Raw genomic sequence first — 24981 nt, 5'->3', positions numbered from 1 at the left:
TCCAGTTGAGTTATTTCAAATCCTAAAAGATGATGCTGTGAAAGTGCTGCACTCAATATGTCACCAAATTTGGAAAACTCAGCAGTGGCCACAAGCCTGGAAAAGGTCAGTTTTCATTCCAATCCCAAAAAAAGGCAATGCAAAAGAATGCTTAATCTACCGCACAGTTGTACTCATCTCACACGCTAGCAAAGTAATGCTCAAAATTCTCCAAGCCAGGCTTCAACAGTACATGAACCATGAACTTCCAGATGTTCAAACTGGATTTAGAAAAGGCAGAGGAACCAGAGATCAAATTGCCAACATCTGTTGGATCATGGAAAAAGCAAGAGAGTTCCAGAAAAACATCTATTTCTGCTTTATTGACTATGCCAAAGCCTTTGACTGTGTGGATCATAATAAACTGTGGAAAATTCTTCACGAGATAGGAATCCCAGACCACCTGACCTGCCTCCTGAGAAATATATATGCAGGTCAAGAAGCAACAGTTAGAACTGGACATGGAACAATAGACTGATTCCAAATTGGGAAAGGAGTACATCAAGGCTGTATATTGTCACCGTGCTTATTTAAGTTATATACAGAGTACATCATGAGAAATGAGGGACTGGATGAAGCACAAGCTGGAATCAAGATTGCTGGGAGAAATATCAATAATCTCAGATGTGCAGATGACACCACACTTACAGTAGAAAGCAAAGAAGAACTAGAGAGCCTCTTGATGAAAGTGGAGAGTGAAAAAGTAGGCTTAAAGCTCAACATTTAGAAAACTAAGATCTTGGCTTCTGGTCCCATCACTTCATGGCAAATAGATGGGGAAATAGTGACAGATTTTATTTTTTTGTGCTTTAAAATCACTGCAGATGGTGGCTCCAGCCATGAAATGTGCAATAAAGGGACGTCTAAGATGTTACTGAGAAAAAATCTGGGTATTATTCTCCAATTTATAGATTAATCTCCATAAAATGGAGATTCAGAAGAAGATTCAAAGATTTTGAGATATTGATATGATGTAGCTTAGATTTAGATATATCTATAGACAGAAGTATGAGTGAGTGAAGTCGCTCAGTCGTGTCTGACTCTTTGCAACCCCGTGGACTGTAGCCTAACCAGGTTCCTCCATCCATGGGATTTTCCAGGCAAGAATACTGGAGTGGGTTGCCATATCCTTCTCCAGGAGATCTTCCTGACCCAGGGATTGAACCCAGGTCTCCCACATTGTAGGCAGATGCTTTACCATCAGAGCCACCAGGGAAGATATGTATTTTTACAAGTTTTTTAAAATAATGAGACTTCTCTGGCATTTCAGTGCTTCCAATGGAGGGGGCACAGGCACCATCCTTGATCAGGGAACTAAGACCCATATGCCACACAGTGCAGTCAAAAAATTAAAGAACTTTTAAGTATATAACAGACATGCGTGCATGCATGCAAAGTTGCTTCAGTTGTGTCCCTGACACAACTGTGTTACAGTTGTGACCCTGTGGACCATAGCCCACCTGGGGCCTCTATCCATGGCATTCTCCTGGCAAGAATACTGGAGTGGGTTGCCATGCCCTTTTCCAGGGGATTTTCCCAACCCAGGGTTTGAACCTATGTCTCTTAACTCTACCTGCATTTTTAGGAGTGTTCTTTACTGCTAACGCCACCTGGGAAGGCTGTATATTAGACACTTGTATACAAATAGAAAATTTCTGGAAGATAACTTTAAAACCACAGCTATATCTAAGAAATGAGACAAGGGATTGACTAGGGAGTGAACCAGAGACTTTTTATTAAATAGCCATTGATGATGTGCTTACTGTAGACAAAGCCATTCCTGATCATTTTGTATTCTCAGAACCTCTCAGATCTTGGCACTAAGGAATAAACGAATCTTGATTGTTGTGATTCAAATCTAATTACTGGGATGCTAAAATTTTACATGTAGCGAGGACTTTGGGGTAGTTGAAAGAATCTGTCATTAAAAATGCTCTCAGAACTTTCCTGGCCTTCCAGTGGTTAAAACTCCATGCTTCCAAAGTAGGGGGTGTGGGTTCAATCCCTGGTCGAGGAATTCCACATGCTGCACCTCACAGCCACAAAATTAAAAAAAAAAAAGAATGCTCCCAGTTATCTCAATTTTACCTTGACTTTCCAGGAAGGATATACAGTGTCCAGATAGGCTTGGTCATGATGCTACAGAAGATGCTAGAACAACCCTTGAATTGGCTCGATATTTCCTCAAGTATGGCCCAAGGAAGGTTAGTATCTTTGCTTTCCTTAAAATTATGAGACTAGAACAGTGTCACAAACCACCATATCCTATTTATTTACAAAAATGGGAGTGTAATTCAAGGTGAACATATATTTGAAATTAAGATGTGTATCACTAGCATAATATAGTGGTTAAATGTCTCTGAAGTTAGACTTAACCTGTTTTTCAGTAGGTGAAATGATATATATTATAGGTGAAATGATATGTGATATCTAAGGCAATTTCTCTGAAGAACTTTAGTTTCTAGTTTTTAGTTTCTAGATCTGTAAAATGGGAACATACTTCTCTGGGATATTGGTGAGGGTAAATGAGATATTATATAGTACAATACTCTTAGCATAGTGCCATGAATATATTAAGCACCATAAAGTGGTATTAATCATTATAGTTGATAGAATTCCAGTGGTTAAGACTCTGTGCTTCCATTGAAGGGGGCATGGGTTTTATCCCTGGTTAGGGAACTAAAGATCCTGCATGCTACTTTTAAGTCACTGTAACTGATGTTAATAATTGTGATAATTATAAATATCTACATAGATTTTTGCTCTCTTGGGGTAGCACTGTTTCAACAGGAGTTGCCACTTGACTTCTAGGAAGAACTGCATATCACTTGAGTAAAATCTAAGGAAATCTGAATTAAGCATAGGCTTTAGTTAATAACACACTGGAAAAGAATCTATAAAAGAATGGATATGTGTAACTGATTCACTTTGGTATAAATAGAAACTAACACAACATTGTAAATCAACTATACTCAAATAAAAAATTTAAAAAGAAAAAACTAACATCAATAATTGTGCCAAATATATACTACTAATCTAAGATATTAATAATAGTTGAAAATGGCAGTTGAATATGCTTGGGAACTCTATACTCTCTTTATAATTTTTCTGCAAATCTAAAATGATTCTAAGTAAGAAAACTTGTATCTCTATACACGAAAACTCCCAAAGGGCTCTCACTTTATGCAAAGAGAATAAACTAGAATACTTTTAATAATTTTGTATTAATATAGTAAAGTCTTTTTTTCTTCATATTGCCATGAAAACTATTCTTTTATAATTTCAAAAGATTGCATGTTTACAGAGAAGTAAGTTTTAAGTGACTTGGGAATGAATGAATTGTCACTGCTTTTCACTTAGCCCCGCTTGGTCCTTTCCCATATTAATGTTACATCAGCAGCTGGTAACAGATTGCCATTCTTGGCTGAGCAGCCAGACGTGATCTGGTAAGTATGTCCCAGTCTAGGACTGTGGCATCAGCAAAGTTCACTGTCTACAGAAGCAAAGAACACCACTTGAGTAGGTTTTACAGGTTTGAGCATTTTGTTTGTTTTGTTTTTTAGCCTCAAATACTTTCAGTTCAGTTCAGTTACTCAGTCATGTCTGACTCTTTGCGACCCCATAAACCGCAGCACGCCAGGCCTCCCTGTCCATCACCAACTCCCAGAGTTTACTCAAACTTATGTCCATTGAGTCGGTGATGCCATCCCACCATCTCATCCTCTGTTGTCCCCTTCTCCTCCCACCTTCAATCTTTCCCAGCATCAGGGTCTTTTCAAATGAGTCAGTTCTTCACAACAGGTGGTCAAAGTATTGGAGTTTCAGCTTCAGCATCAGTCCTTCCAATGAATATTCAGGACTGATTTCCTTTAGGATGGACTGGTTGGATCTCCTTGCATTCCAAGGGACTCTCAAGAGTCTTCTCCAACACTACAGTTTAAAAGCATCAATTCTTCGGTGCTCAGCTTTCTTTATAGTCCAACTCTCACATCCATACATGACTACTGGAAAAACCATAGCCTTGACTAGATGGACCTTTGTTGGCAAAGTAATGTCTTTGCTTTTTAATATGCTGTCTAGGTTGGTCATAATTTTCCTTCCAAGGAGTAAGCGTCTTTTAATTTCACCATCTGCAGTGATTTTGGAGCCCAAAAAAGTAGTCTGACACTGTTTCCACTGTTTCCCCATCTATTTGCCATCAAATACTTTACAAGATACTAAATGATTTTTACCACTTTATTTTCTTTTAAGATTGCAGAACTAAATCTGGAGGCACTATCTAGTCACCAGGAAAGCCAAGAGCTAAGAAATACAGCAGAAGTAGTTCAGCAGCTAAATACAAGGTAATATTTTTCAGTTCTAAATAGTTACAAAGATAAATGGAGTATCTGATTGCTTATTTAACAACAAAACCTGGCAATTTCTTTTCTCCTTTTGAGTCTATTGAGAAATGTTTACCAATAATATGAGTAACATTCTTCCATTACAGAAACTATGGAGGGAAAACTATCATCTACTTCCCTGAATAGCATGCTTTTCTAATTTTCTGAATATATTGACTTGTCTTAAAATAACTCATTTTACCAAAAAAGTGAGACATTGAAATAACATTGAACTAAGTAGCATGAGAGGAGATATAGACTAGTGACTATTTGGGTTAAAGGAGTCAGCTGTAGTCTTGATGTCTTGCCCAGATTGGGGAAAATACAAACAAAAAACAGATTCAGAAGGGGTTTGTCTCTGCAGCATAATAAATATATCAGATCCTTACAATCTAGCCAAAACTTTGATAAAGAGCTTTGAATATATTTTTGTTTATCCTTCCTCTCCCTGAATCAAGAGCAGCAATGACAAATATGATTTCTATAGTGGTGGAAATGTTCTGTAACTGTGCTATCCACATGTGTGAACCTTTTAGTACACATGACTACTGCAATTAAGAAACTGAATTTTCATTTTATTTAATTTTAATTAAAATAACCACATGTTGCTAATTGGTACCATGTTAGACAGTACAAGTATAAAGAAGTAACTCTTGGGTTAGTAACTCTTGGGTTATTCCTAACCTCTTAACCTTGGGTTATTCCTTAACCTCTCCTTCTTTACAGTGTTTTAGAATGCCTGGACTCAGTGGGCCAGAAGCTCCTTTTCTTGACCCGGGAGGCAGATGCTAGTGCACTTTCTTCTTCCAAAAACTGTCAAACTATTAAGTGCCTTTCAAATAAAGAGGTGAGTGACCCACTGTGTCTTTGAAGGTTGTATTCAGAGTAGAGGGTAACATAACCCTTCGTAACCAATGCCAGTATCAAGCTGTTATTCATTAGCAACCTTGTGTACCATTAGCCAGTCTTCTGTCTCAAATTTTGTATGGAGCACTTTTAGTCTTAGTTACCCAATAGGAGCAGAACTGTCAGCTGCCAGTGTCTTTTTCCAGATTCTAGCAGGCCTGTGGCTTTGGCTATTGAATTTCTGTCTCTCATGACATTGGTAATTTCATTTTGGGTTTCCTTATAATTAGATTCAGGTTATGCAGACTATATTTTTAGCCAGATCATACATAAGTAATATGTCCTTTCAGGGTACCACATCAAGAGGCATATTTGTCCATCTGTCCCTTTCTTGTTTTTATTTTGATGATCTTAACGAGATGTTGTCTGCTTTCTCTGTTAGAGAGTTACTGCTTTTTCCCCTTATTTCAAATAAGTACTATGTGAGGATATACTTTAAGAAAAGCAAATACCCTGCTTTTCATCAAAATCCCCTCCTGCTCTTATCAGACTGGTTCCAAATAGGAAAAGGAGTACATCAAGGCTGTACATTGTCACCCTGCTTATTTAACTTATATGCAAAGTACATTATGAGAAACGCTGGGCTGGAAGAAGCACAAGCTGGAATCAAGATTGCCAGGAGAAATATCAATAACCTCAGATATGCAGATGACACCACCCTTATGGCAGAAAGTGAAGAGGAACTCAAAAGCCTCTTGATGAAAGTGAAAGAGGAGAGTGAAAAGTTGGCATAAAGCTCAACAATCAGAAAACGAAGATCGTGGCATCTGGTCCCATCACTTCATGGAAATAGATGGCGAAACAGTGCAAACAGTGTCAGACTTTATTTATTGGGGCTCCAAAATCACTGCAGATGGTGATTGCAGCCATGAAATTAAAAGACGCTTACTCCTTGGAAGGAAAGTTATAACCAACCTAGATAGCATATTCAAAAGCAGAGACATTACTTTGCCAACAAAGGTCTGTCTAGTCAAGGCTATGGTTTTTCCTGTGGTCATGTATGGATGTGAAAGTTGGACTGTGAAGAAAGCTGAGTGCCGAAGAATTGATGCTTTTGAACTGTGGTGTTGGAGAAGACTCTTGAGAGTCCCTTGGACTGCAAGGAGATCCAACCAGTCCATTCTAAAGGAGATCGACCAGTCCTGGGTATTCTTTGGAAGGACTGATGCTAAAGCTGAAGCTCCAATACTTTGGCCACCTCATGCAAAGAGTTGACTCATTGGAAAAGACTGATGCTGAGAGGAATTGGGGGCAGGAGGAGAAGGGGATGACAGAGGATGAGATGGCTGTATGGCATCACCGACTCAATGGACATGAGTCTGAGTGAACTTTGGGAGTTGGTGATGGACAGGGAGGCCTGGCGTGCTGCAATTCATGGGGTCGCAAAGAGTCAGACATGACTGAGCGACTGAACTCAACTGAACTGATGATTCTTAGCTGAACCAATTTTACTGTGACTGTTGTACAAGGATGACTTTCCAACTCTATATACTTCCTCCATATTTACTAGTTGTTACTCAGCATTCTATGAGTAAGAGTCCTCCCATTACCTTATTTATTTGTTCATTCATTCATTAATTTCACATGGACCTGTGGATTCCTATTTTATTTCAGTATGCTAAGTTGTGTCTGACTCTTTGTGACCCATTGGACTCTAGCCCACCAGGCTCCTCTGTCTGTGGAATTTTCCACACAAGAATACTGGAGTGGGTTCCAATTTCCTACTCCAGGGGATCTTCCGAACCCAGGGATTGAATTCACATCTCTTGCGCCTCCTGCACTGGCAGTCAGATTCATTATCACTGTAGCTTCTGGGAAACCCTATTGATGTCTATACATTTATGCAAAATAACTACTGTGAAGCCAAAATGGGCATTTCATTTCTGGACAATTTGAACTTTTTTTTTATATGAAACTTAAATATTAGGTATCCTCCTCAGAGGATATTTTATTACTCTGGTTAGGACTCTCAATACTGTGTTGAATGTAGGTGGCAGGAGCGGGAATCCTTGTTTCTGATCTTAGAGAAATAGTTTTTAGTCTTTTACCTTTGAGTATGATGTTCAGTTCAGTTCAGTTCAGTCATTCAGTCATGTCTGACTCTTTGCGACCCCATGGACCACAGCACGCCAGGCCTCCCTGTCCATCACCAACTCCCGGAGTCCACCCAAACCCATGTCCATCGAGTCAATGATGCCATCCAACCATTTCATCCTCTGTCATCCCCTTCTCCTCCTGCCGTCAATACTTCCCAGCATCAGGGTCTTTTCCAATGAGTCAGCTCTTAGCATTAGGTGGCCAAAGTATTAGAGTTTCAGCTTCAACATCAGTCCTTCCAAAGAATACCCAGGACTGATCTCCTTTAGGATGGACTGGTTGGATCTCCTTGCAGTCCAAGGGATTCTCAAGAGTCTTCTCCAACACCACAGTTCAAAAGCATCAATTCTTCGGTGCTCAGCTTTATAGTCCAACTCTCATATCCATACATGACTACTGGAAAAACCATAGCCTTGACTATGTATAATGTATCTGTATGTATGTGTGATGTTATCTGTGGGCTTTTCATATATGGCCTTTATTGTGTTTGGGAAGTTTCCTCCTATTTTTAGTTTTTTATTGTTTTTATGAACTAGTGTTGAATCTTGTCAAATGCTTATTCTGCAGTTGAATGATCATATGGTTTTGTCTTTCATTCTGTTAATGTGGTATATTACATGGAATTATTTTCATACACTGAAACATCCTTGCATCCCAGGAATAAATTTCAGTGGATCATGGTGTGTAATACTTTCAATGTGTTGTTGAATTCAGTTTGCTAATAACATTTTGCTGTCTAAAGTAATCATTGGATTGGAAGGATTATTTCCATTTTATTGTTTTCTGTATCTTTTACAGCTTTTTGTCCCTCCTCTCTTTTCTACTGTCTTCCTTTGAGTTTCATTGATTGTATGTGTATGTGGGTGTGTAGAAACAGACTTTGATACCCTTCTCATTTCCTTTTGAGTATGTTCTGGAGATATTTTCTTTGTAGTCATCATTGCAGTTACCTTAAAGTTAAAACATTGTTTTAAACTGATAACAACTTAATTGCATACAAAAATTCTACTCCTACAAGCTCCACACCACTCAACTTTGTTACTGATATCATAAATTGCATTTTTATATATTATATACACATTAACGACCTCAGATATGTGGATGATACAACTCGAATGGGAGAAAGTGAAGAGGAACTAAAGAGCCTCTCAATGAGGGTGAAAAGGAGCGTGAAGAAGCAGGCTTAAACTCAGTATTAAAAAACTTAAGATCATGGCATGTGTTCCCATCATTTCATGGCAAATAGAAGAGGAAAAAGTGGAAGCAGTGACAGATTTCCTCTTCTTAGGCTCTAAAATCACTGGGGATGGTGACTGCAGCCATGAAATTAGAAGGCAATTGCTTCTTGTCAGGAAAGCTGTATCAAACCTAGTTGTTGTTGTTCAGTGGCTCAGTCATGTCTGACTCCTTGCAACCACATGCACTGTACCATGCCAAGCAACCCTGTCCATCACCGTCTCTGGGAGCTTGCTCAAACTCATGTCCATTGAGTTGGTGATGCCATCCAACCATCTCATCCTCTGTCATCCCCTTCTCCTGCCTTCATCCTTTCCCAGCATCCAGGTCTTTTCCAGTGAGTCAGCTCTTCTCATAAGGTGGCCAGAGTACTGGAGCTTCAGCTCCAGCATCAGTCCTTCCAATGAATATTTAGGACTAGTTTCCTTTAGGATGGACTGGTTGGATCTCTTGCAGTCCAAGGGACTCTCAAGAGTCTTCTCCAACACCACAGTTCAAAAGCATCAATTCTTCGGCGCTCAGCTTTTTTATGGTCCAACTCTCATATCTGTACATGACTACTGGAAAAATCATAGCTTTGACTAGACAGACCTTTTTGGCCAAGTAGTGTCTCTGCTTTTTAATGTGCTGTCTAGGTTTGTCATAGCTTTTCTTCCAAGGAGCAAGCGTCTTTTAATTTCATGGCTGCAGTCACCATCTGCAGTGTTTTTGGAGTCCAAGAAAATAAAGTCTGTCACTGTTTCCATTGTTCCCCATTTATCCCCATCAAAAAGCTCTTTGGTTCCTCTTCGCTTCCTGCCATAAGGGTCATGCCATCCGCTATCTTAGGTTATTGATATTTCTTCTGGCAATCTTGATTCCAGCTTGAGCTTCAACTACCCTGGCATTTTGCATGATGTACTCTGTATGTAAGTAAATAAACAGGGGGACAGTATACAGCCTTGATGTGCTCCTTTCCCAATTTGGAACCAGTCTGTTGTTCCATATCAGAACAGCAATTAACATAGGCATGTAGTTATTTTTTCCATGTTTTTGTCAATTTAAGTTCTGGATAATTAAAAGTGAATTTATGCACCAAAATTACATCAATACAAGTGTATTATGTTTATGTGTGTTCATGCATTTACCTTAATTGGAATACTTTCATGTTGTCATCTAGTATCCTTTCATCTTAAAGGACCCCCCCTGTAGCACTTCTCATAAGAGTAAACATAGTGATGATAAACTTCCTCAAGTGTTTTTTTTTTTTTTTAACCTTCATTTTTTAAGCATAGTTTTGCTGGATACAGTTTTCTTGGTTGATGGGGTTTGTTTGTTTTTTAGCTCTTTGAATTTTTCACTCTCTTCTGATTTGCAAGGTTTCTGTAAAGAAATCCACTGATAATCTTATGAAAGCGTCCTTGTATGTGATGAATTGCTTTACTCTTGCTGCTCAAGATTCTCTCTTTAATTTTGTCTTTTAACAAATTTGATTGTAATATGTCTTTGTGTTGGTCTCTTTAGATTTATCCTGCTTGGAGTCCTTTCAGTTTATTGAATTTGTATGTTCTTTCCTTTGCTCAGATATGGGGGGTTTTCAGCCATTATTTCTTCAGATAAGCTCTCTATCCCTTTTTCTCTTCTTCTGGGATGCCTATATTTTTCTATATTAGTCCTCTAGATGATGTCCTGTAAGCCTCTTAGATGCTATTTGCTTTTCTTTATTCTTTTTGCTCTAACTTAGTGATTTCAAAGATATATTTTCAAGTTTGCCTAATCAAGTCTGATGTTGAAACCCTTTAGTGAATTTTTCAATTCACTTAATGTATTTTTCAGCTCCAGAGTTTATTTAGTTCTTTTTTATATAGTTGCTGTCTCTTTAATGAAATTCTCATTTTGTCCTGATTTCATTAGTTGTTTATCTTTGTTCTCTTTTTAGTTCATTCTGTATTTCTTTAGGTCAGCTACCTCTCCCATTGTTAGGGCCTGGCATTGTGGAAAGGAAAGCTTTCACTGATCAGCTCAGAGTGAGGTTTCAGGACCTCTCAAATCTACTTTGAGGATGTATTGTCACTGAGCTTGTGCAGGTGCTTTTAGTTGTTTTAGTTTACTCCCCGAGCAGCTTGTCCCTGTTTCCTTTCAGAACTTGTAATCTGTTGCTCCTCCTGACATCTGCGTTTGGAACTGCAGCTCTAATGTGCAGTGATTACAAGTTCATTATTAAGATGTGATTGCATCAGTGGCTTACAAACAAGGCTGCCAGTCCTATCAGTGGTTTGAGTCAAGTGAAACAGAAACTGATCAGTCCCTCAGGCAATGCCCAATCTAACCATGACATTGAGTGCATGGTCCACTCTTGTTTCTGTCCAGAGGGAAGATCCCCAATATGGGAAGTTCCCTCTATGTTGAGCTCTTCTAGGTTAGATAGTGCAGGCATAGATGGGTATACAAAACCTGCATATTTTCCTTTTCCTGTTGCTGGGATCCCTTGTTGTTGTTGTGTCTGGGTGCTGTAGTTCTCCACCAGTCTCTTATATTCTTGCAAAGATGTTTTGGCTTACATAGTATTAAAGTGGTGTGTGTGGGAAACTGAGGGCCTAAAGCTTCCTTGTACTCTTATCTTGCGATGTCAGGCTCTCTTTTTTCTTTTTTTTAAGTGTTGATGGTTTTTTTGAGAAAGATGTGCTAGGAAGAGTAAGTTTATAATGCTCTTGTGAGGGATTGGTATTTATCTTTTCCTATCTTTTATTTCTCTTTTTTCCTTAATTTCTGTCCTGATTTCTTTTTTTTTTCCCTTCACTGCAGTGGCTCCAATAGGGTATTGCCTCTTCTCTATATATCTGATTTTTCCCCAGAAACACTGTTTCTCTGAGGCTGTCAAGTCTCTTCCTTGTAGTCAAGGGCTTGAACCTTCAAAGTTGTGACCTGTGTTCATTGCTTTGGCATTTAGTTGTACTTTTTTCTGGGCCTGATTTTGTTTCACCCAAGCCTTCTGTGCCCCTTGGCTCCCTGCCCCTCAAAGTCTTTTGCACCTCTTTTCCCTCTTTATTCACAGGCTTGCAACAGTGTGGGGTGATGGTAGCTCTGTTGGAATTTAACTTGTTTTTTTACTTAGAGGTAATTTGAAGGTTGTAATAGCCTGCTTCTTAGTAATGCTAGAGATCTGGGTCGTATGTGATTCTGTTCTTTTTACTGATTAGATGGTTTTTTACAAGGCTGTGTGGTATCACCATTTTTTTTCCAGACCTTGAAGTCAGCCTCACATTGCTTTTTAATATGGGTAAAAAGACAACCATTGTTTATATTACTGTGCCTCACCTCCACAAGCCACAATAGACTAGATTCCTGCCTCATCCAGGCTGTGCTGTTTTCTACAGGTTCTTGAGCAGGCTAGAGTGGAAATCCCCCTGTTTCCCTTCAGCATCGTGCAGTTCTCTTTTGAACCCTTTTCACCCAACCTCACTGAAGAGATGAACAAAAGGGTAAGTGAATGGGTTCTACTAGATGATTTATTTGATGACATTATAATCTCCTCCAATTAAGGAAAGTAATACCTACTTATATTAAGTTTACTATATATTTCTCTAAATTTTTTCTATAGGTATATTACCATTTACATTTTTATGATGGGAATCAGACTATATATTCTATTTTGCAACTTTATTTTTTCACTTAACAGTATATCTTAAACATCTGTTCATAACACTATATAATCTTTGTGCTGCCTAGTTTTCTTTTGTACGATATACCTATTATTTTCAGCATTTGGATTTGATAAAATTTTGCTATTCCATATAATGATGCCATGAAATCCCTGTAGACAAATTCTTGTACATTTGACGGGTGTTTGTGTTGAGAAATTCCTTGAAAGGATTTATCCCATGTTTCAACTTACGATTTCTTTGGATTTGACTTGATTCTCTTTCCACATCCATCTCCTCACTGTATTCTGTTGTTTTTCTTGTAGATAAAGATCAAGTGGACAGAGATGTCAACTGTCTACGCTGGGCCATTTAATAAAAATTGTAACCTCAGGGCTCTGAAGAGGCTGTTTAAGAGTTTTGGTCCAGTCCGGTTAATGACTCTTGTTCTTGAAACACATCAGGTAATGAGACAAGAAAACTTAGATTTTTGACCTTCTAATCTATTGTGGTAAATTCAGATGCCTTCTAGGGCCATTCAGATATTAGTGATTTGAGCTTGATTGTCACCAACTGGAATATGAGAGAGACATGCTCTGTTTCATGGGAACAGTGTTGACCCATAAGAATGTGTGCCCAGTATTGACAAGATCTGATTTTTTGAGAATCAAGAAATCTGTCAATACTCATATTGCCTCCAATTTTCTTAAATATCATGTTCAGTTCAGTTTCAGTTCAGTCGCTCAATTGTGTCTGACTCTTTGCGACCCCATGAACCGCAGTACATCGGGCCTCCCTGTCCATCACCAACTCCCGGAGTCCACCCAAACCCATGTTGTTTTTGGTTTGGGGGGCATTTTTTGTTTTGATCCATCCTAATGGGTGTGAGCCAGGGTGGCTTCCCTGGTGGCTCAGAGGTTAAAGCATCTGTCTGCAATGCGGGAGACCTGGGTTCAATCCCTGGGTTGGGAATATCCCCTGGAGAAGGAAATGGCAACCCACTCCAGTATTCTTGCCTGGAGAATCCCATGGACGGCGGAGCCTGGTGGGCTACAGTCCACAGGGTCGCAAAGAGTCAGACATGACTGAGCGACTTCACTTTACTTCACAATGGATGTGATGTAATATCTTGTGGTTTTTCTTGACTTCCAGATCCCTAATGATTAATGATGTTGAGTATCTCTGTATGTTTAGTGGCCATTTGTATATCTTCTTTGGAGAAATGCCTCTCCTAGTCCTTTGCCTATTTTTTTATTGGGTTTGATGTTTTTGTTGAGTCTTAGTAGTTCTCTACATATTTTATTTTTTAATACTTGTTTATTTGGCTGTACCAGGTCTTACTTGCAGTTTGATCTTTGTTGGGACATGCAAACTTTTTAGTTGAAGCATATGGGATCTAGTTCCCTGACCAGGGATCAAACCCAGCTCCCCTGCATTGGGAGCACAGAGTCTTAGCCCCTGGACCACCAGGGAGGTCCCCTATATATTTTGACTCCTTCAGTAGATATGTGATTTGCAAATATTTTCTCCCATTCTTTCTGCTGCCTTTTCACATTGTTGATGGTTCTTCTTTGATGCACATTTTGATTTAGTTCTCTCTCTCCTTTTTTTATTTTGTTGCCTGTGTCTTTAGTGTCATATTCAAGAAATCATTGTCAAATCCAATAAAATGAAGGTTTTCTGTGGGAGCACTTTAATCTCTATGATGATGTTATGGCTTGGACTATCACATAGATTTAGCTATTTGGTTAATCAAATGGAAAAGCAGTAAATTTGAAGACACAAATCCAGTGGAAGAACTTAACCTCCAGAAGTTTGTGGGAAAGCTGCTTATTTAAAAAATTAAGCTAATAAGACAAATAGGAATCTCTGTCTGTGACTCAGAGTGATGACTTTAGTGATTAATAATAAATAATATGAAAAGCAATTTAGGCAGTAAATACTTTTGTTACTTACCCCATAGCACCCAGAGAGAGAAAGGCTTCAATTTTAAGTGACAAATTTAAGGTTATTTTCTGAGAAACTAGGTTCTGCATGTGGTGATTCTACTTAAAATGACAGTTTGTGATCACTGTCAAGCCCAGCACTGCAGGGACATCCATTCTTGTGACTTTGGCCACTGTAGTTTAAGGGGACTCTATTCCCAGACTCTTCTCTGGCAGATTAAGCCTACAAAGCCAAAGTAAGAAAATCTTGTTGTTCCTGCAGCCACATCTCTGTATACAATATGAAGTCCTGGAAGCTGCCCAGCTGGCCATAGAGTCTTTGGATGGCGTCCTGGTAGAGGGTTCCTGCATCAAGGTAAGGTCACCAGAGAAAGCATAAAATAGTACCCTTCACTCAACCCTGTATTTTCCAGCTTAGACAACCACCCTTCAGAAGCTTAGACATGAGACTTTATATTATTGAAAGTCTTCATCCAAGCCTGGTATTCTTATAGTGGTGACCTGGCATGTGATAACTTTCATTTTTGTCAAAATCAACCTGTGCTGCATTGGCATTGTCCTTCTACTCTTTATGACTCAGTTCAGTTCAGTTCAGTCCCTCAGTTGTGTCCAATTCTTTGCGACCCCATGAATCATGGCACGCCAGGCCTCCCTGTCCATCACCAACTCCCGGAGTTCATTCAAACTCAAGTCCATTGAGTTGGTGATGCCATCCAGCCATCTCATCCTCTGTCGTCCCCTTCTCCTCCTGCTCCCAATCCCTCCCAGCATCAGAGTCTTTTCCAACGAGTCAACTCTTCCCATGAGGTGGCCAAAGTATTGGAGTTTCAGCTTCAGCATCAGTCCTTGCAATGACCATCCAGGGCTGATCTCCCTTAGAATGGACTGGTTGGATCTCCTTGCAGTCCAAGGGACTCTCAAGAGTCTTCTCCAACACCACAGTTCAAAAGCATCAATTCTTTGGCGCTCAGCCTTCTTCACAGTCCAACTCTCACATCCATACATGACCACTGGAAAAACCATAGCCTTGACTAGACGGACCTGTGTTAGCAAAGTAACGTCTCTGCTTTTCAATGTGCTATCTAGGTTGGTCATAACTTTCCTTCCAAGGAGTAAGCATCTTTTAATTTCATGGCTACAGTCACCATCTGCAGTGATTCTGGAGCCTAAAAAAATAAAGTCTGACACTATTTCCACTGTTTCCCCATCTATTTCCCATAAAGTGATGGGACCAGATGCCATGATCTTCATTTCTGAATGTTGAGCTTTAAGCCAACTTTTTTCGCTTTCACTTCCATCAAGAGGGTTTTTATTAGTTCCTCTTCACTTTCTGCCATAAGGGTGGTGTCATCTGCATATCTGAGGTTATTGATATTTCTCCCGGCAGTCTTGATTCCAGCTTATGCTTCTTCCAGCCCAGCGTTTCTCGTGATGTACTCTGCATATAAGTTAAATAAGCAGGGTGACAATATACAGCCTTGAGGTACTCCTTTTCCTATTTGGAACCAGTCTGTTGTTCCATGCCCAGTTCTAACTGTTGCTTCCTGACCTGCATACAAATTTCTCAAGAGGCAGATCAGGTGGTCTGGTATTCCCATCTCTTGAAGAATTTTCCACAGTTTACTGTGATCCACACAGTCAAAGGCTTTGGCATAGTCAATAAAGCAGAAAGAGATGTTTTTCTGGAACTCTCTTGCTTTTTCCATGATCCAGTGGATGTTGGCAATTTGATCTCTGGTTCCTGGGCCTTTTCTAAAACCAGCTTGAACATCAGGAAGTTCACGGTTCACGTATTGCTGAGGCCTTGCTTGCAGAATTTTGAGCATTACTTTGCTAGCATGTGAGATGAGTGCAATTGTGCAGTAGTTTGAGCATTCTTTGGCATTGCCTTTCTTTGGGATTGGAATGGAAACTGACCTTTTCCAGTCCTGTGGCCACTGCTGAGTTTTCCAAATTTGCTGGCATATTGAGTATAGCACTTTCACAGCATCAGCTTTCAGGATTTGAAAGAGCTCAACTGGAATTCCATCACCTCCACTAGCTTTGTTCATAGTGATGCTTTCTAAGGCACACTTGACTTCACATTCCAGGATGTCTGGCTCTAGGTGAGTGATCACACCATCATGATTATCTGGGTCGTGAAGCTCTATTTTGTACAGTTCTTACGTGAACCGTGAACTTCCTGATGTTCAAGCTGGTTTTAGAAAAGGCAGAGGAACCAGAGATCAAATTGCCAACATCCGCTGGATCATAGAAAAAGCAAGAGAGTTCCAGAAAAACATCTATTTCTGCTTTATTGACTATGCCAAAGCCTTTGACTGTGTGGATCACAATAAACTGGAAAATTCTTCAAGAGATGGGAATACCAGACCACCTGATCTGCCTCTTGAGAAATTTGTATGCAGGTCAGGAAGCAACAGTTAGAACTGGACATGGAACAACAGACTGGTTCCAAATAGGAAAAGGAGTTGGTCAAGGCTGTATATTGTCACCCTGTTTATTTAACTTATATGCAGAGTACATCATGAGAAACGCTGGACTGGAAGAAGCACAAGCTGGAATCAAGATTGCCGGGAGAAATATCAATAACCTCAGATATGCAGATGACACCACCCTTATGGCAGAAAGTGAAGAGGAACTCAAAAGCCTCTTGATGAAAGTGAAAGGTGAGAGTGAAAAAGTAGGCTTAAAGCTCAACATTCAGAAAACGAAGATCATGGCATCCGGTCCCACCACTTCATGGAACATAGATGGGGAAACAGTGGAAACAGTGTCAGACTTTATTTTTCTGGGCTCCAAAATCACTACAGATGGTGACTGCAGCCATGAAATTAAAAGATGCTTACTCCTTGGAAGGAAAGTTATAACCAATCTAGATAGCATGTTCAAAAGCAGAGATATTACTTTGCCAACAAAGGTCCGTCTAGTCAAGGCTATGGTTTTTCCTGTGGTCATGTATGGATGTGAGAGTTGGACTGTGAAGAAGGCTGAGCGCCGAAGAATTGATGCTTTTGAACTGTGGTGTTGGAGAAGACTCTTGAGAGTCCCTTGGACTGCAAGGAGATCCAACCAGTCCATTCTGAAGGAGATCAGCCCTGGGATTTCTTTGGAAGGAATGATGCTAAAGCTGAAACTCCAGTACTTTGGCCACCTCATGCGAAGAGTTGACTCATTGGAAAAGACTCTGATGCTGGGAGGGATTGGGGGTAGGAGGAGAAGGGGACGACAGAGGATGAGATGGCTGGATGGCATCACTGACTCGATGGATGTGAGTCTGAGTGAACTCTGGGAGTTGGTGATGGACAGGGAGTCCTGTCATGCTGCGATTCATGGGGTCACAAAGAGTCAGACACAACTGAGCGACTGATCTGATCTATGTATTCTTGCCACCTTTTCTTAATATCTTCTGCTTCTGTTAGGTCCATACCATTTCTGTCCTTTATCGAGCCCGTCTTTGCATGAAATGTTCCCTTGGTATCTCTAATTTTCTTGAAGAGATCTCTAGTCTTTCCCATTCTGTTGTTTTCCTCTCTTTCTTTGCATTGATTGCTGAGGAAGGCTTTCTTTTCTCTCCTTGCTCTTCTTTGGAACTCTGCATTCTGATGCTTATATCTTTCCTTTTCTCCTTTGCTTTTCACTTCTCTTCTTTTCACAGCTATTTGTAAAGCCTCCTCAGACAGCCATTTTGCTTGTTTGCATTTCTTTTCCATGGAGATGGTCTTGATCCCTGTCTCCTATACAATGTCACAAACCTCCGTCCATAGTTCATCAGGCACTCTGTCTATCAGATCTAGTCCCTTAAATCTATTTCTCACTTCCACTGTATAATCATAAGGGATTTGATTTAGGTCATACCTGAATGGTCTAGTGGTTTTCCGCACTTTCTTCAATTTAATTCTAAATTTGGCAATAAGGAATTCATGATCTGAGCCATAGTCAGCGCCTGGTCTTTTTTTTGCTGACTGTATAGAGCTTCTCTATCTTTGGCTGCAAAGAATACAATCAATCTGATTTTGGTATTGACCATCTGGTGATGTTCTTGTGTAGAGTCTTCTCTTGTGTTGTTGGAAGAGGGTGTTTGCTATGACCAGTGCATTTTCTTGGCAAAACTCTATTAGTTTTTGCCCTGCTTCATTCCGTATTCCAAGGCCAAATCTGCCTGTTACTCCAGGTGTTTCTTGACTTCCTACTTTTGCATTCCAGTCCCCTATAATGAAAAGGACATCTTTTTTGGGTGTTAGTTCTAAAAGGTCTTGTAGGTCTTCGTAGAACTGTTCAACTTCAGCTTCTTCTGCGTTACTGGTTGGGACATAGGCTTGGACTACCATGATATTGAATGGTTTGCCTTGGAAACGAACAGAGATCATTCTGTCATTTTTGAGATTGCATCCAAGTACTGCATTTCGGAGTCTTCTGTTGACCATGATGGCTACTCCATTTCTTCTAAGGGATTCCTGCCCACAATAGTAGATATAATGGTCATCTGAGTTATCACCCATTCCAGTCCATTTTAGTTCGCTGATTCCTAGAATGTCGACGTTCACTCTTGCCATCTCCTGTTTGACTACTTCCGATTTGCCTTGTTTCATGGACCTGACATTCCAGGTTCCTATGCGATATTGGTCTTTACAGCATCAGATCTTGCATCTATCACCAGTCACATCCACAAATGGGTATTGTTTTTGCTTTGGCTCCATCCCTTCATTCTTTCTGGAGTTATTTCTCCACTGATCTCTAGTAGCATATTGGGCACCTACAGACCTGGGGAGTTTATCTTTCAGTATCCTATCATTTTGCCTTTTCATACTGTTCATGGGGTTCCTAAGGCAAGAATACTGAAGTGGTTCCCCATTCCTTTCTCCAGTGGACCACATTCTGTCAGACCTCTCCACCATGACCCGTCCATCTTGGGTGGCCCCACATGGCATGGCTTAGTTTCATTGAGTTAGACAAGGCTGTGGTCCGTGTGATCAGCTTGGCTAGTTTCCTGTGATTATGGTTTCAGTGTGTCTGCCCTCTGATGCCCTCTTGCAACACCTACCATCTTACTTGGGTTTCTCTTACCTTGGACTCTCTTATCACTACTTAGATCCAAATGGTTTGTTTGTTTTATGGTTGCCCTTTAGCTTTCAGGGAAATCAATGATATCTTGATGTTTCTTATGTAATTAAACCAGAATTTCATTGGTGTAGAAGGCAGAGAACTGATTTCCATTGCAGGTGTTGGGGTGAAAAGGAAAGGTAAGAGAGTATTATTTACACAAAAATATTTACATTTTATTTATCTATTATGTAAGTTACTACCATAGTTCTTTGGGGAAGTTATCATTAGCCTCTGTATATAGATAAGGAAACTGAAGAATTAAGTTACTTGCTAGTATGTAATAGGCCTGGGGATTGAAGTAGTGACTTTTCTAGCACTAATGCCATCTTTCCTTGGTTAGGTGCAGAGGCCTGTGACAGAACTCACCCTTGATTGTGACACCCTTGTGAATGAGTTGGAACAAGATTCTGAGAACCGAGGTACTATATACCTGTCTGGAGTGAGTGAAACCTTCAAAGAACACCTGGTGCAACACTGTAGCCTCTTCCTGGGCCTGGAAGCTATGATCTTGCCTAAAGATCTTAAAAGTGGAAAGCAGAAAAGATATTGTTTCTTGAGTAAGTCTGTGCCACCAAATATAGCCTTGGGGAAGGAGATTAAAGATGGTGATACCATGAGGTCAGAAAAAGGAAACGTTCACCAAATAGGCTCTCCTGGGCTGGATCAGGTCAGCATCTCCTGATTTTGTCCTTCTTCCTTGGCTCCGGGTGAGCTCTAACTTGGATGGTGATCAGTTTTGTTTTTGGTTTCTTTTTTTTGGTCCTTAATAACAGAACAGAGTATTCTTGTTTTCAGGGTTCAAAACATTTGGCAGTGCCCAGAGGGCCCTCAACATTCTCACGGGCAAGGACTGGAAGCTGAGAGGCAGGCATGCCCTAACCCCCAGGCACCTCCATGCCTGGCTCAGGGGCTTACCTCGTGAATCAAGGCTACCAGGGGTTCGTGTCATACCTCCCCCTTCAGAGCAGGAGGCCTTGCAGGTGCGTGAGTTAATGACTGTATCCTGGGGCTTGAGGGGAAAGGTAGCTAGATACTTTAGTTTTCTTGGTCTTGGTGTTGGCCTTCTGATGTTTATGGAAATTAGTCATGAGAGTCCTGGCACTTAACTTCACTCTCCAGCTTCTTCCAGCCCTGGACACACCTTTCTTTCTCCAAGATATCTCATACTTTGTCTCCTCCAAATTTGCTAAAATCAAGTTTTCAAGGTGGCTCTCCAAGGGATTTTGAGGGGTTGATACAGGAAGTTGGAGAGCTGGACCAGTCTTAAGTGATTTAAGGTTTCCTGCAGTGTATATATACACAAGATGATTTTTGGTGGTCATAGGTGGACCTCATTTTTCACCTTTTTTTAGTTATGAACTTTTTTTTCTAACATTTATTTAAGGTAACAACCACCACATTGAACCTATGATTACATGGATAGTATTATTTTTAAAGTGAAAGTGAAGTCCCTCAGTCGTGTCCAACTCTTTGCGACACCATGGTATATAGCCTGCCAGGCTCCTCCATCCATGGGATTTTCCAGGCAAGAAGACTGGAGTGGACTGCCATTTCCTTCTCTAGGGAGAAGGAATTGAACCTGTGTCTCCTGCATTGCAGGAAGACTCTACCATCTGAGCCCCCAGGGATCCCTAGTATTACTTAGATGAAGCTAAGGAGGAAATTGATTCACTTTAAAGAAAACCATTACGGAATATCCAACAGAAGGGTGAAGATAGGAGGTGAGTGGCTAAAGTTTGGGAAACTCTGCCCTAGTCTCATGTCCCACATTTAGCAGATGAGAAATAGAGATGAGAGCTAGTGAATGATTTGCCCAGGTCACAAATATACTTAATAGCAGAGGCCAGACTAGAGCTCTCCTTATGATTTGGTTCCCCTAACTCAGGGCCCTGGAAGATCCATCTGGAGGAATGGACAGCAGCTGTCCTAAACTGACTTGAAAGCCTGGGGATGCTGGGATGGGCCGGGAACCCTATAGTATAGATTCTGGCTTCACACTGAGGATTTGAACAGAGCCTTTCCTGGGAGCCTGAGGAGGAATGTTGCCATCTGTCCAAAAGTGAGCATTGGATACCCTGGCTGAGTGTCTATATCTGGCTTTGATCCTAGATGCTGAAGGTGGACCATCCAAAGATAGCTGCCTGGCACTGGGGCCGGAAGATAGGAAAGCTCTACCACAACCTGTGCCCAGGCACCCTCTGCCTGATCTTGCTGCCAGGAACCAAGAGGTAAGGATTGAAGGGTTGTTCCTTCATGATTCTGACCTCTGGACTTAAGTTTTTATTGGAGAAAGGCCTTTGGTTGATGTCCAGGCACATAAATGAAGACTGAAATGAATCATCTCTTTAACTCTCACAGTTCTAAGAGATAGGTTATTGTATTCCTATTTCACATGTGTTTGCTCTTCTATAACTACATTTTGTGGTCCCTCAAGGTGGCTCATCCCAGTTTAAAGGCAGAGATCTTAGATCCTGCAGCCTCTCTAGAACAAGAAGCACTTGAGTAAAAAATGGTCAACTTCTAGGCAAGGTACAGGCTCAGATGGGACCAGAGCCTACCTTTCCCACATATAAGGAATGTGTTCCTGTCTTCCCTGCCCTTTCTGCCTTTACCAGTTCTGTTAACTTTTAAGAGATAGGGCCTGTTTTGTTGATTCTAAGCCTGAGGAGTAGTGAAGCAGGACTCTGGGTCTAGTCCCAGCTGTATCACTTAACTTTTCTGACAAGTAGTGGCCAAGCCACCTTCCTATTATGGATCTATTTCCCTTTAGTAAGATGAGGGATTTAAAATAAATCAGTAATTTTCAAATACTTTAAACTATAAAAATGAAAGTGTTAATAGCTCTGTCATGTCTGACTCTTTGCAACCCCATGGACTGTAGCCCACCAGACTCCATGTAATTTCCCAGGCAAGAATACTGGAGTGGGTTGCCATTCCCTTCTCAAGGGGATCTTCCCAACCTGGGGAGCAAACCTGGGTCTCCTGCATTCCAAGCAGATTCTTTACCACTGAGCCACCAGGGATCAGTTCTTTAAACTATAAAACCCTTTATTAAAGAGAAAAATTTTGATGTTAAATCTTTACTGAGGCATAAAGATGAGCAGTTCTGAAACGGGTGAGTAGGTATATGAATGAATATGTGTATTGGGGGATGAGGGAAAGAGGGCAGTGGCTCTTTTGAAATAAGCAGTTTGAAAATCACTGGATTGTATTATTTCTAATAAGTCCCTTAAAATTCTGACATTCTAGGATTATTTCACAGGCCCAGGGTTCCAGGTAGTGAAACATGAATGAATGCCTCAGGCCTTGAATCCTGGATCAGAAGTTAATTTCCTGTCATAAAATTCTTATAATATGTATTAGGGCTACTAGTGAAACAGGCTTCCTGCTGGGCAGCTTATAAGAATTACTGTCTCTGAGAAACAGAAATAATTACTAGGTGTTTACAGCAAAAAAAAAAAAAAAAAAAATCTTGGACTGATACACTTTAAACAGGCTTATAGGTAGACTTAACAGTAAGAGGTTAAAAAGTGACCCACAATTGCCAAAGAAAGAGAAAAAAAGCTTTTTGGTTAACAGTTTGGTCTCTAAAAGGGGCAAACTTGAACTCGCCTGGACGAAACTTCTCAGAGCAAGTGCTGTGGAGGTTGAGGTAAAATAGGCAAATCTTCATGTACCAAGTAGAATACTTAGCTTGTAAGTATTCTACCCCCATTGTGTAGGTAAACTAAGCCAAGAGAGGGTCAAAGCTTTCTTCTTCTAGAAGTGGTTGGGATATTCTCAGGGGATGAGAGCTTAGAGGTGGGAACATTGGGTCAGGGAGCAAAAAAGCTTAAGTTCTGACTGAGGCAAATGTCCCAAGGCATGTTTGACAAGTCAGGAGAAAACTGGAAACAGCAAATCCTGTAGTAACAAAACCTGATGTTAGTCCTTTGTTTCAAAAGTTACACTCTCATTTCTGTAGTCATAATGATCTGTAGCCAGCAGCAGGAGCATGTTATTTCCCCGAGCTATAAGCCTTCTTTGTGACTGACTTCTTGTGGCCTCTTCTGTGCAGTGTCTCCATGATGCCAGCAGATAACATTTGGGAAACAGTAAAAGTGGCTCAGGAAGGAGTAGCAAGGAGAGTACAAGGTTTTCCCTCATGGTGGGAGCTTGACTCAGCTCTTAATAATTGCTGTAATTCATCAAACCCTTAATAAATGTCAAGTATTGCTAAGTGTTTTACATGCAGTTTTGGTTAAGGTTATTGCATCTCCAATTTTAACAAGATGAGGAAAAGGCTCAGGTTAAGCACCTTGCCTAAGGTCACAACAGCTTGTAAGTGCACAATTAATACTTGAATTATGAAGTGTAAACTGTTACTCGCTCAGTCATGTCTCTTTGTGACTCCAGCCTTCTCTGTCCATGGGATTCTCCAGGCAAGATTACAGGAGTGGGTTGCCATTCCGTTCTCCTGACCCAGGGATCGAACCCTGGTCTCCTGCATTGCAGGCAGATTCTTTACTGTATTTGAATTATGATTGTCTCTAATTTCAGAGCCACTCTCCAGCACTCAGAACTCCAGTTCTCCATACCCAAAAGGCCTGTGGCTTGTTAGCTTAAGTTCAGACGTTAGGTGGAGACAGATTCCGTGTTTGTCTTTGCTCATTTCTGCCGCCTCCGCCTTGGAGAGCTCCTCAGCCCTCTCACCCAATTCCATGAGTATTCACTATGAGGTCGTAGGAAACTAAAATATATCAGGTGACTCCTAAATTCTAAGCAATGTGCTAGGTGTTTCACAACATATTAAAAGTTAACATAACATTTTTAAGTAGTGCCTGGCATGTGATAGGTGCTACAGAAGTAGTTTTAGCAAAACAACATTCTAACAGCAGTTTAAAAGGATTCTGATGACAGTCTGTTATCTACAGCAGTACCTACTCAAGGTACATTAGCTGTTTGGGAGGAGTAAATGAGGACACATCTACAGTTCTTACTGCTTTAGTTGCAGTAAGTGCTCCATCTACATTAACATGTTAGCTCATACAGTCTACAGTCCTTCCCAAAGCCCTGTGAGATAGTAATTTAAATATTTAATATTTCTTTATCGTTGAAGAAACTGAGTTTGAGATCATTCACCCTTAGTTGAGATGTGCCTCACATCTGTTAAGTGGCAGAGCAGTGATTTGATTCTGGGCATCTGGGACTAGTCAGTATTCTTTCCATTGAACTATTTTCAGCAGGCAGCTTTCCATAGGCTGTCTACCTACCTGGCCCTCACCCCCATGGCACACACCCATACAAAAAAACCCTTTCACCTTTACCTTACTTTTTGTCAACAGGGTTGAATGAATGGTTAACTGTCTACTCCTCCTCCATTACAGCACTCATGGATCGCTCTCTGGCCTAGGACTGATGGGAATAAAAGATGAAGAGGAAAGCACCACTCCACAAACACGTGTTTGTGAGTCTGGCCACCACTTTCCGGGTGTTATTTCTTAATCCCTTGTGGGCAATGGCAGAAAATGTGGTCAGGCTGCAGGCACTCCACAGGCTGCCAGACCTCTCTATATGGCAGACAGTTTGTGGAAACATTGTACTCACTTAAGAGTCTAGTCCATTTATATGGCATGTACAAATTTTCAATAAATACCTAAAATTAAAACCTCA

The 24981-nt window shown here is 40.5% G+C and overlaps 1 protein-coding gene across 8 annotated transcripts in view; it reads left to right on the top strand.

Annotated features, from left to right (window-relative positions):
- The window catches only part of REXO5 (RNA exonuclease 5), a 58316-nt gene extending 33335 nt beyond the window's left edge, over positions 1–24981 (top strand). For 3 of the 8 annotated variants that reach the window (XM_006062629.4, XM_006062627.4, XM_006062628.4), the window contains exons 11-20: positions 2141–2243; positions 4291–4382; positions 5148–5268; positions 12017–12121; positions 12607–12744; positions 14489–14581; positions 19670–19886; positions 20125–20309; positions 21439–21557; positions 24696–24981. In XM_006062629.4, coding sequence (XP_006062691.1) covers positions 2141–2243; positions 4291–4382; positions 5148–5268; positions 12017–12121; positions 12607–12744; positions 14489–14581; positions 19670–19886; positions 20125–20309; positions 21439–21557; positions 24696–24813 — 1291 coding nt within the window. In that variant the 3' untranslated portion in view covers positions 24814–24981. Of the gene's footprint in view, positions 1–2140; positions 2244–4290; positions 4383–5147; positions 5269–12016; positions 12122–12606; positions 12745–14488; positions 14582–19669; positions 19997–20124; positions 20310–20928; positions 21051–21438; positions 21558–24653 lie in introns of those variants that run through there. The other 5 variants (XM_025274563.3, XM_044935810.1, XR_003106324.2 and 2 more) reach the window with 5 other exon arrangements.

This window comes from Bubalus bubalis, chromosome 24, assembly GCF_019923935.1.
Source record: "Bubalus bubalis isolate 160015118507 breed Murrah chromosome 24, NDDB_SH_1, whole genome shotgun sequence".
NCBI lineage: Eukaryota > Metazoa > Chordata > Mammalia > Artiodactyla > Bovidae > Bubalus > Bubalus bubalis.
The sequence above is the reverse complement of the archived record's forward strand: the minus strand, read 5'-3'. Positions and strand labels throughout refer to the sequence as shown.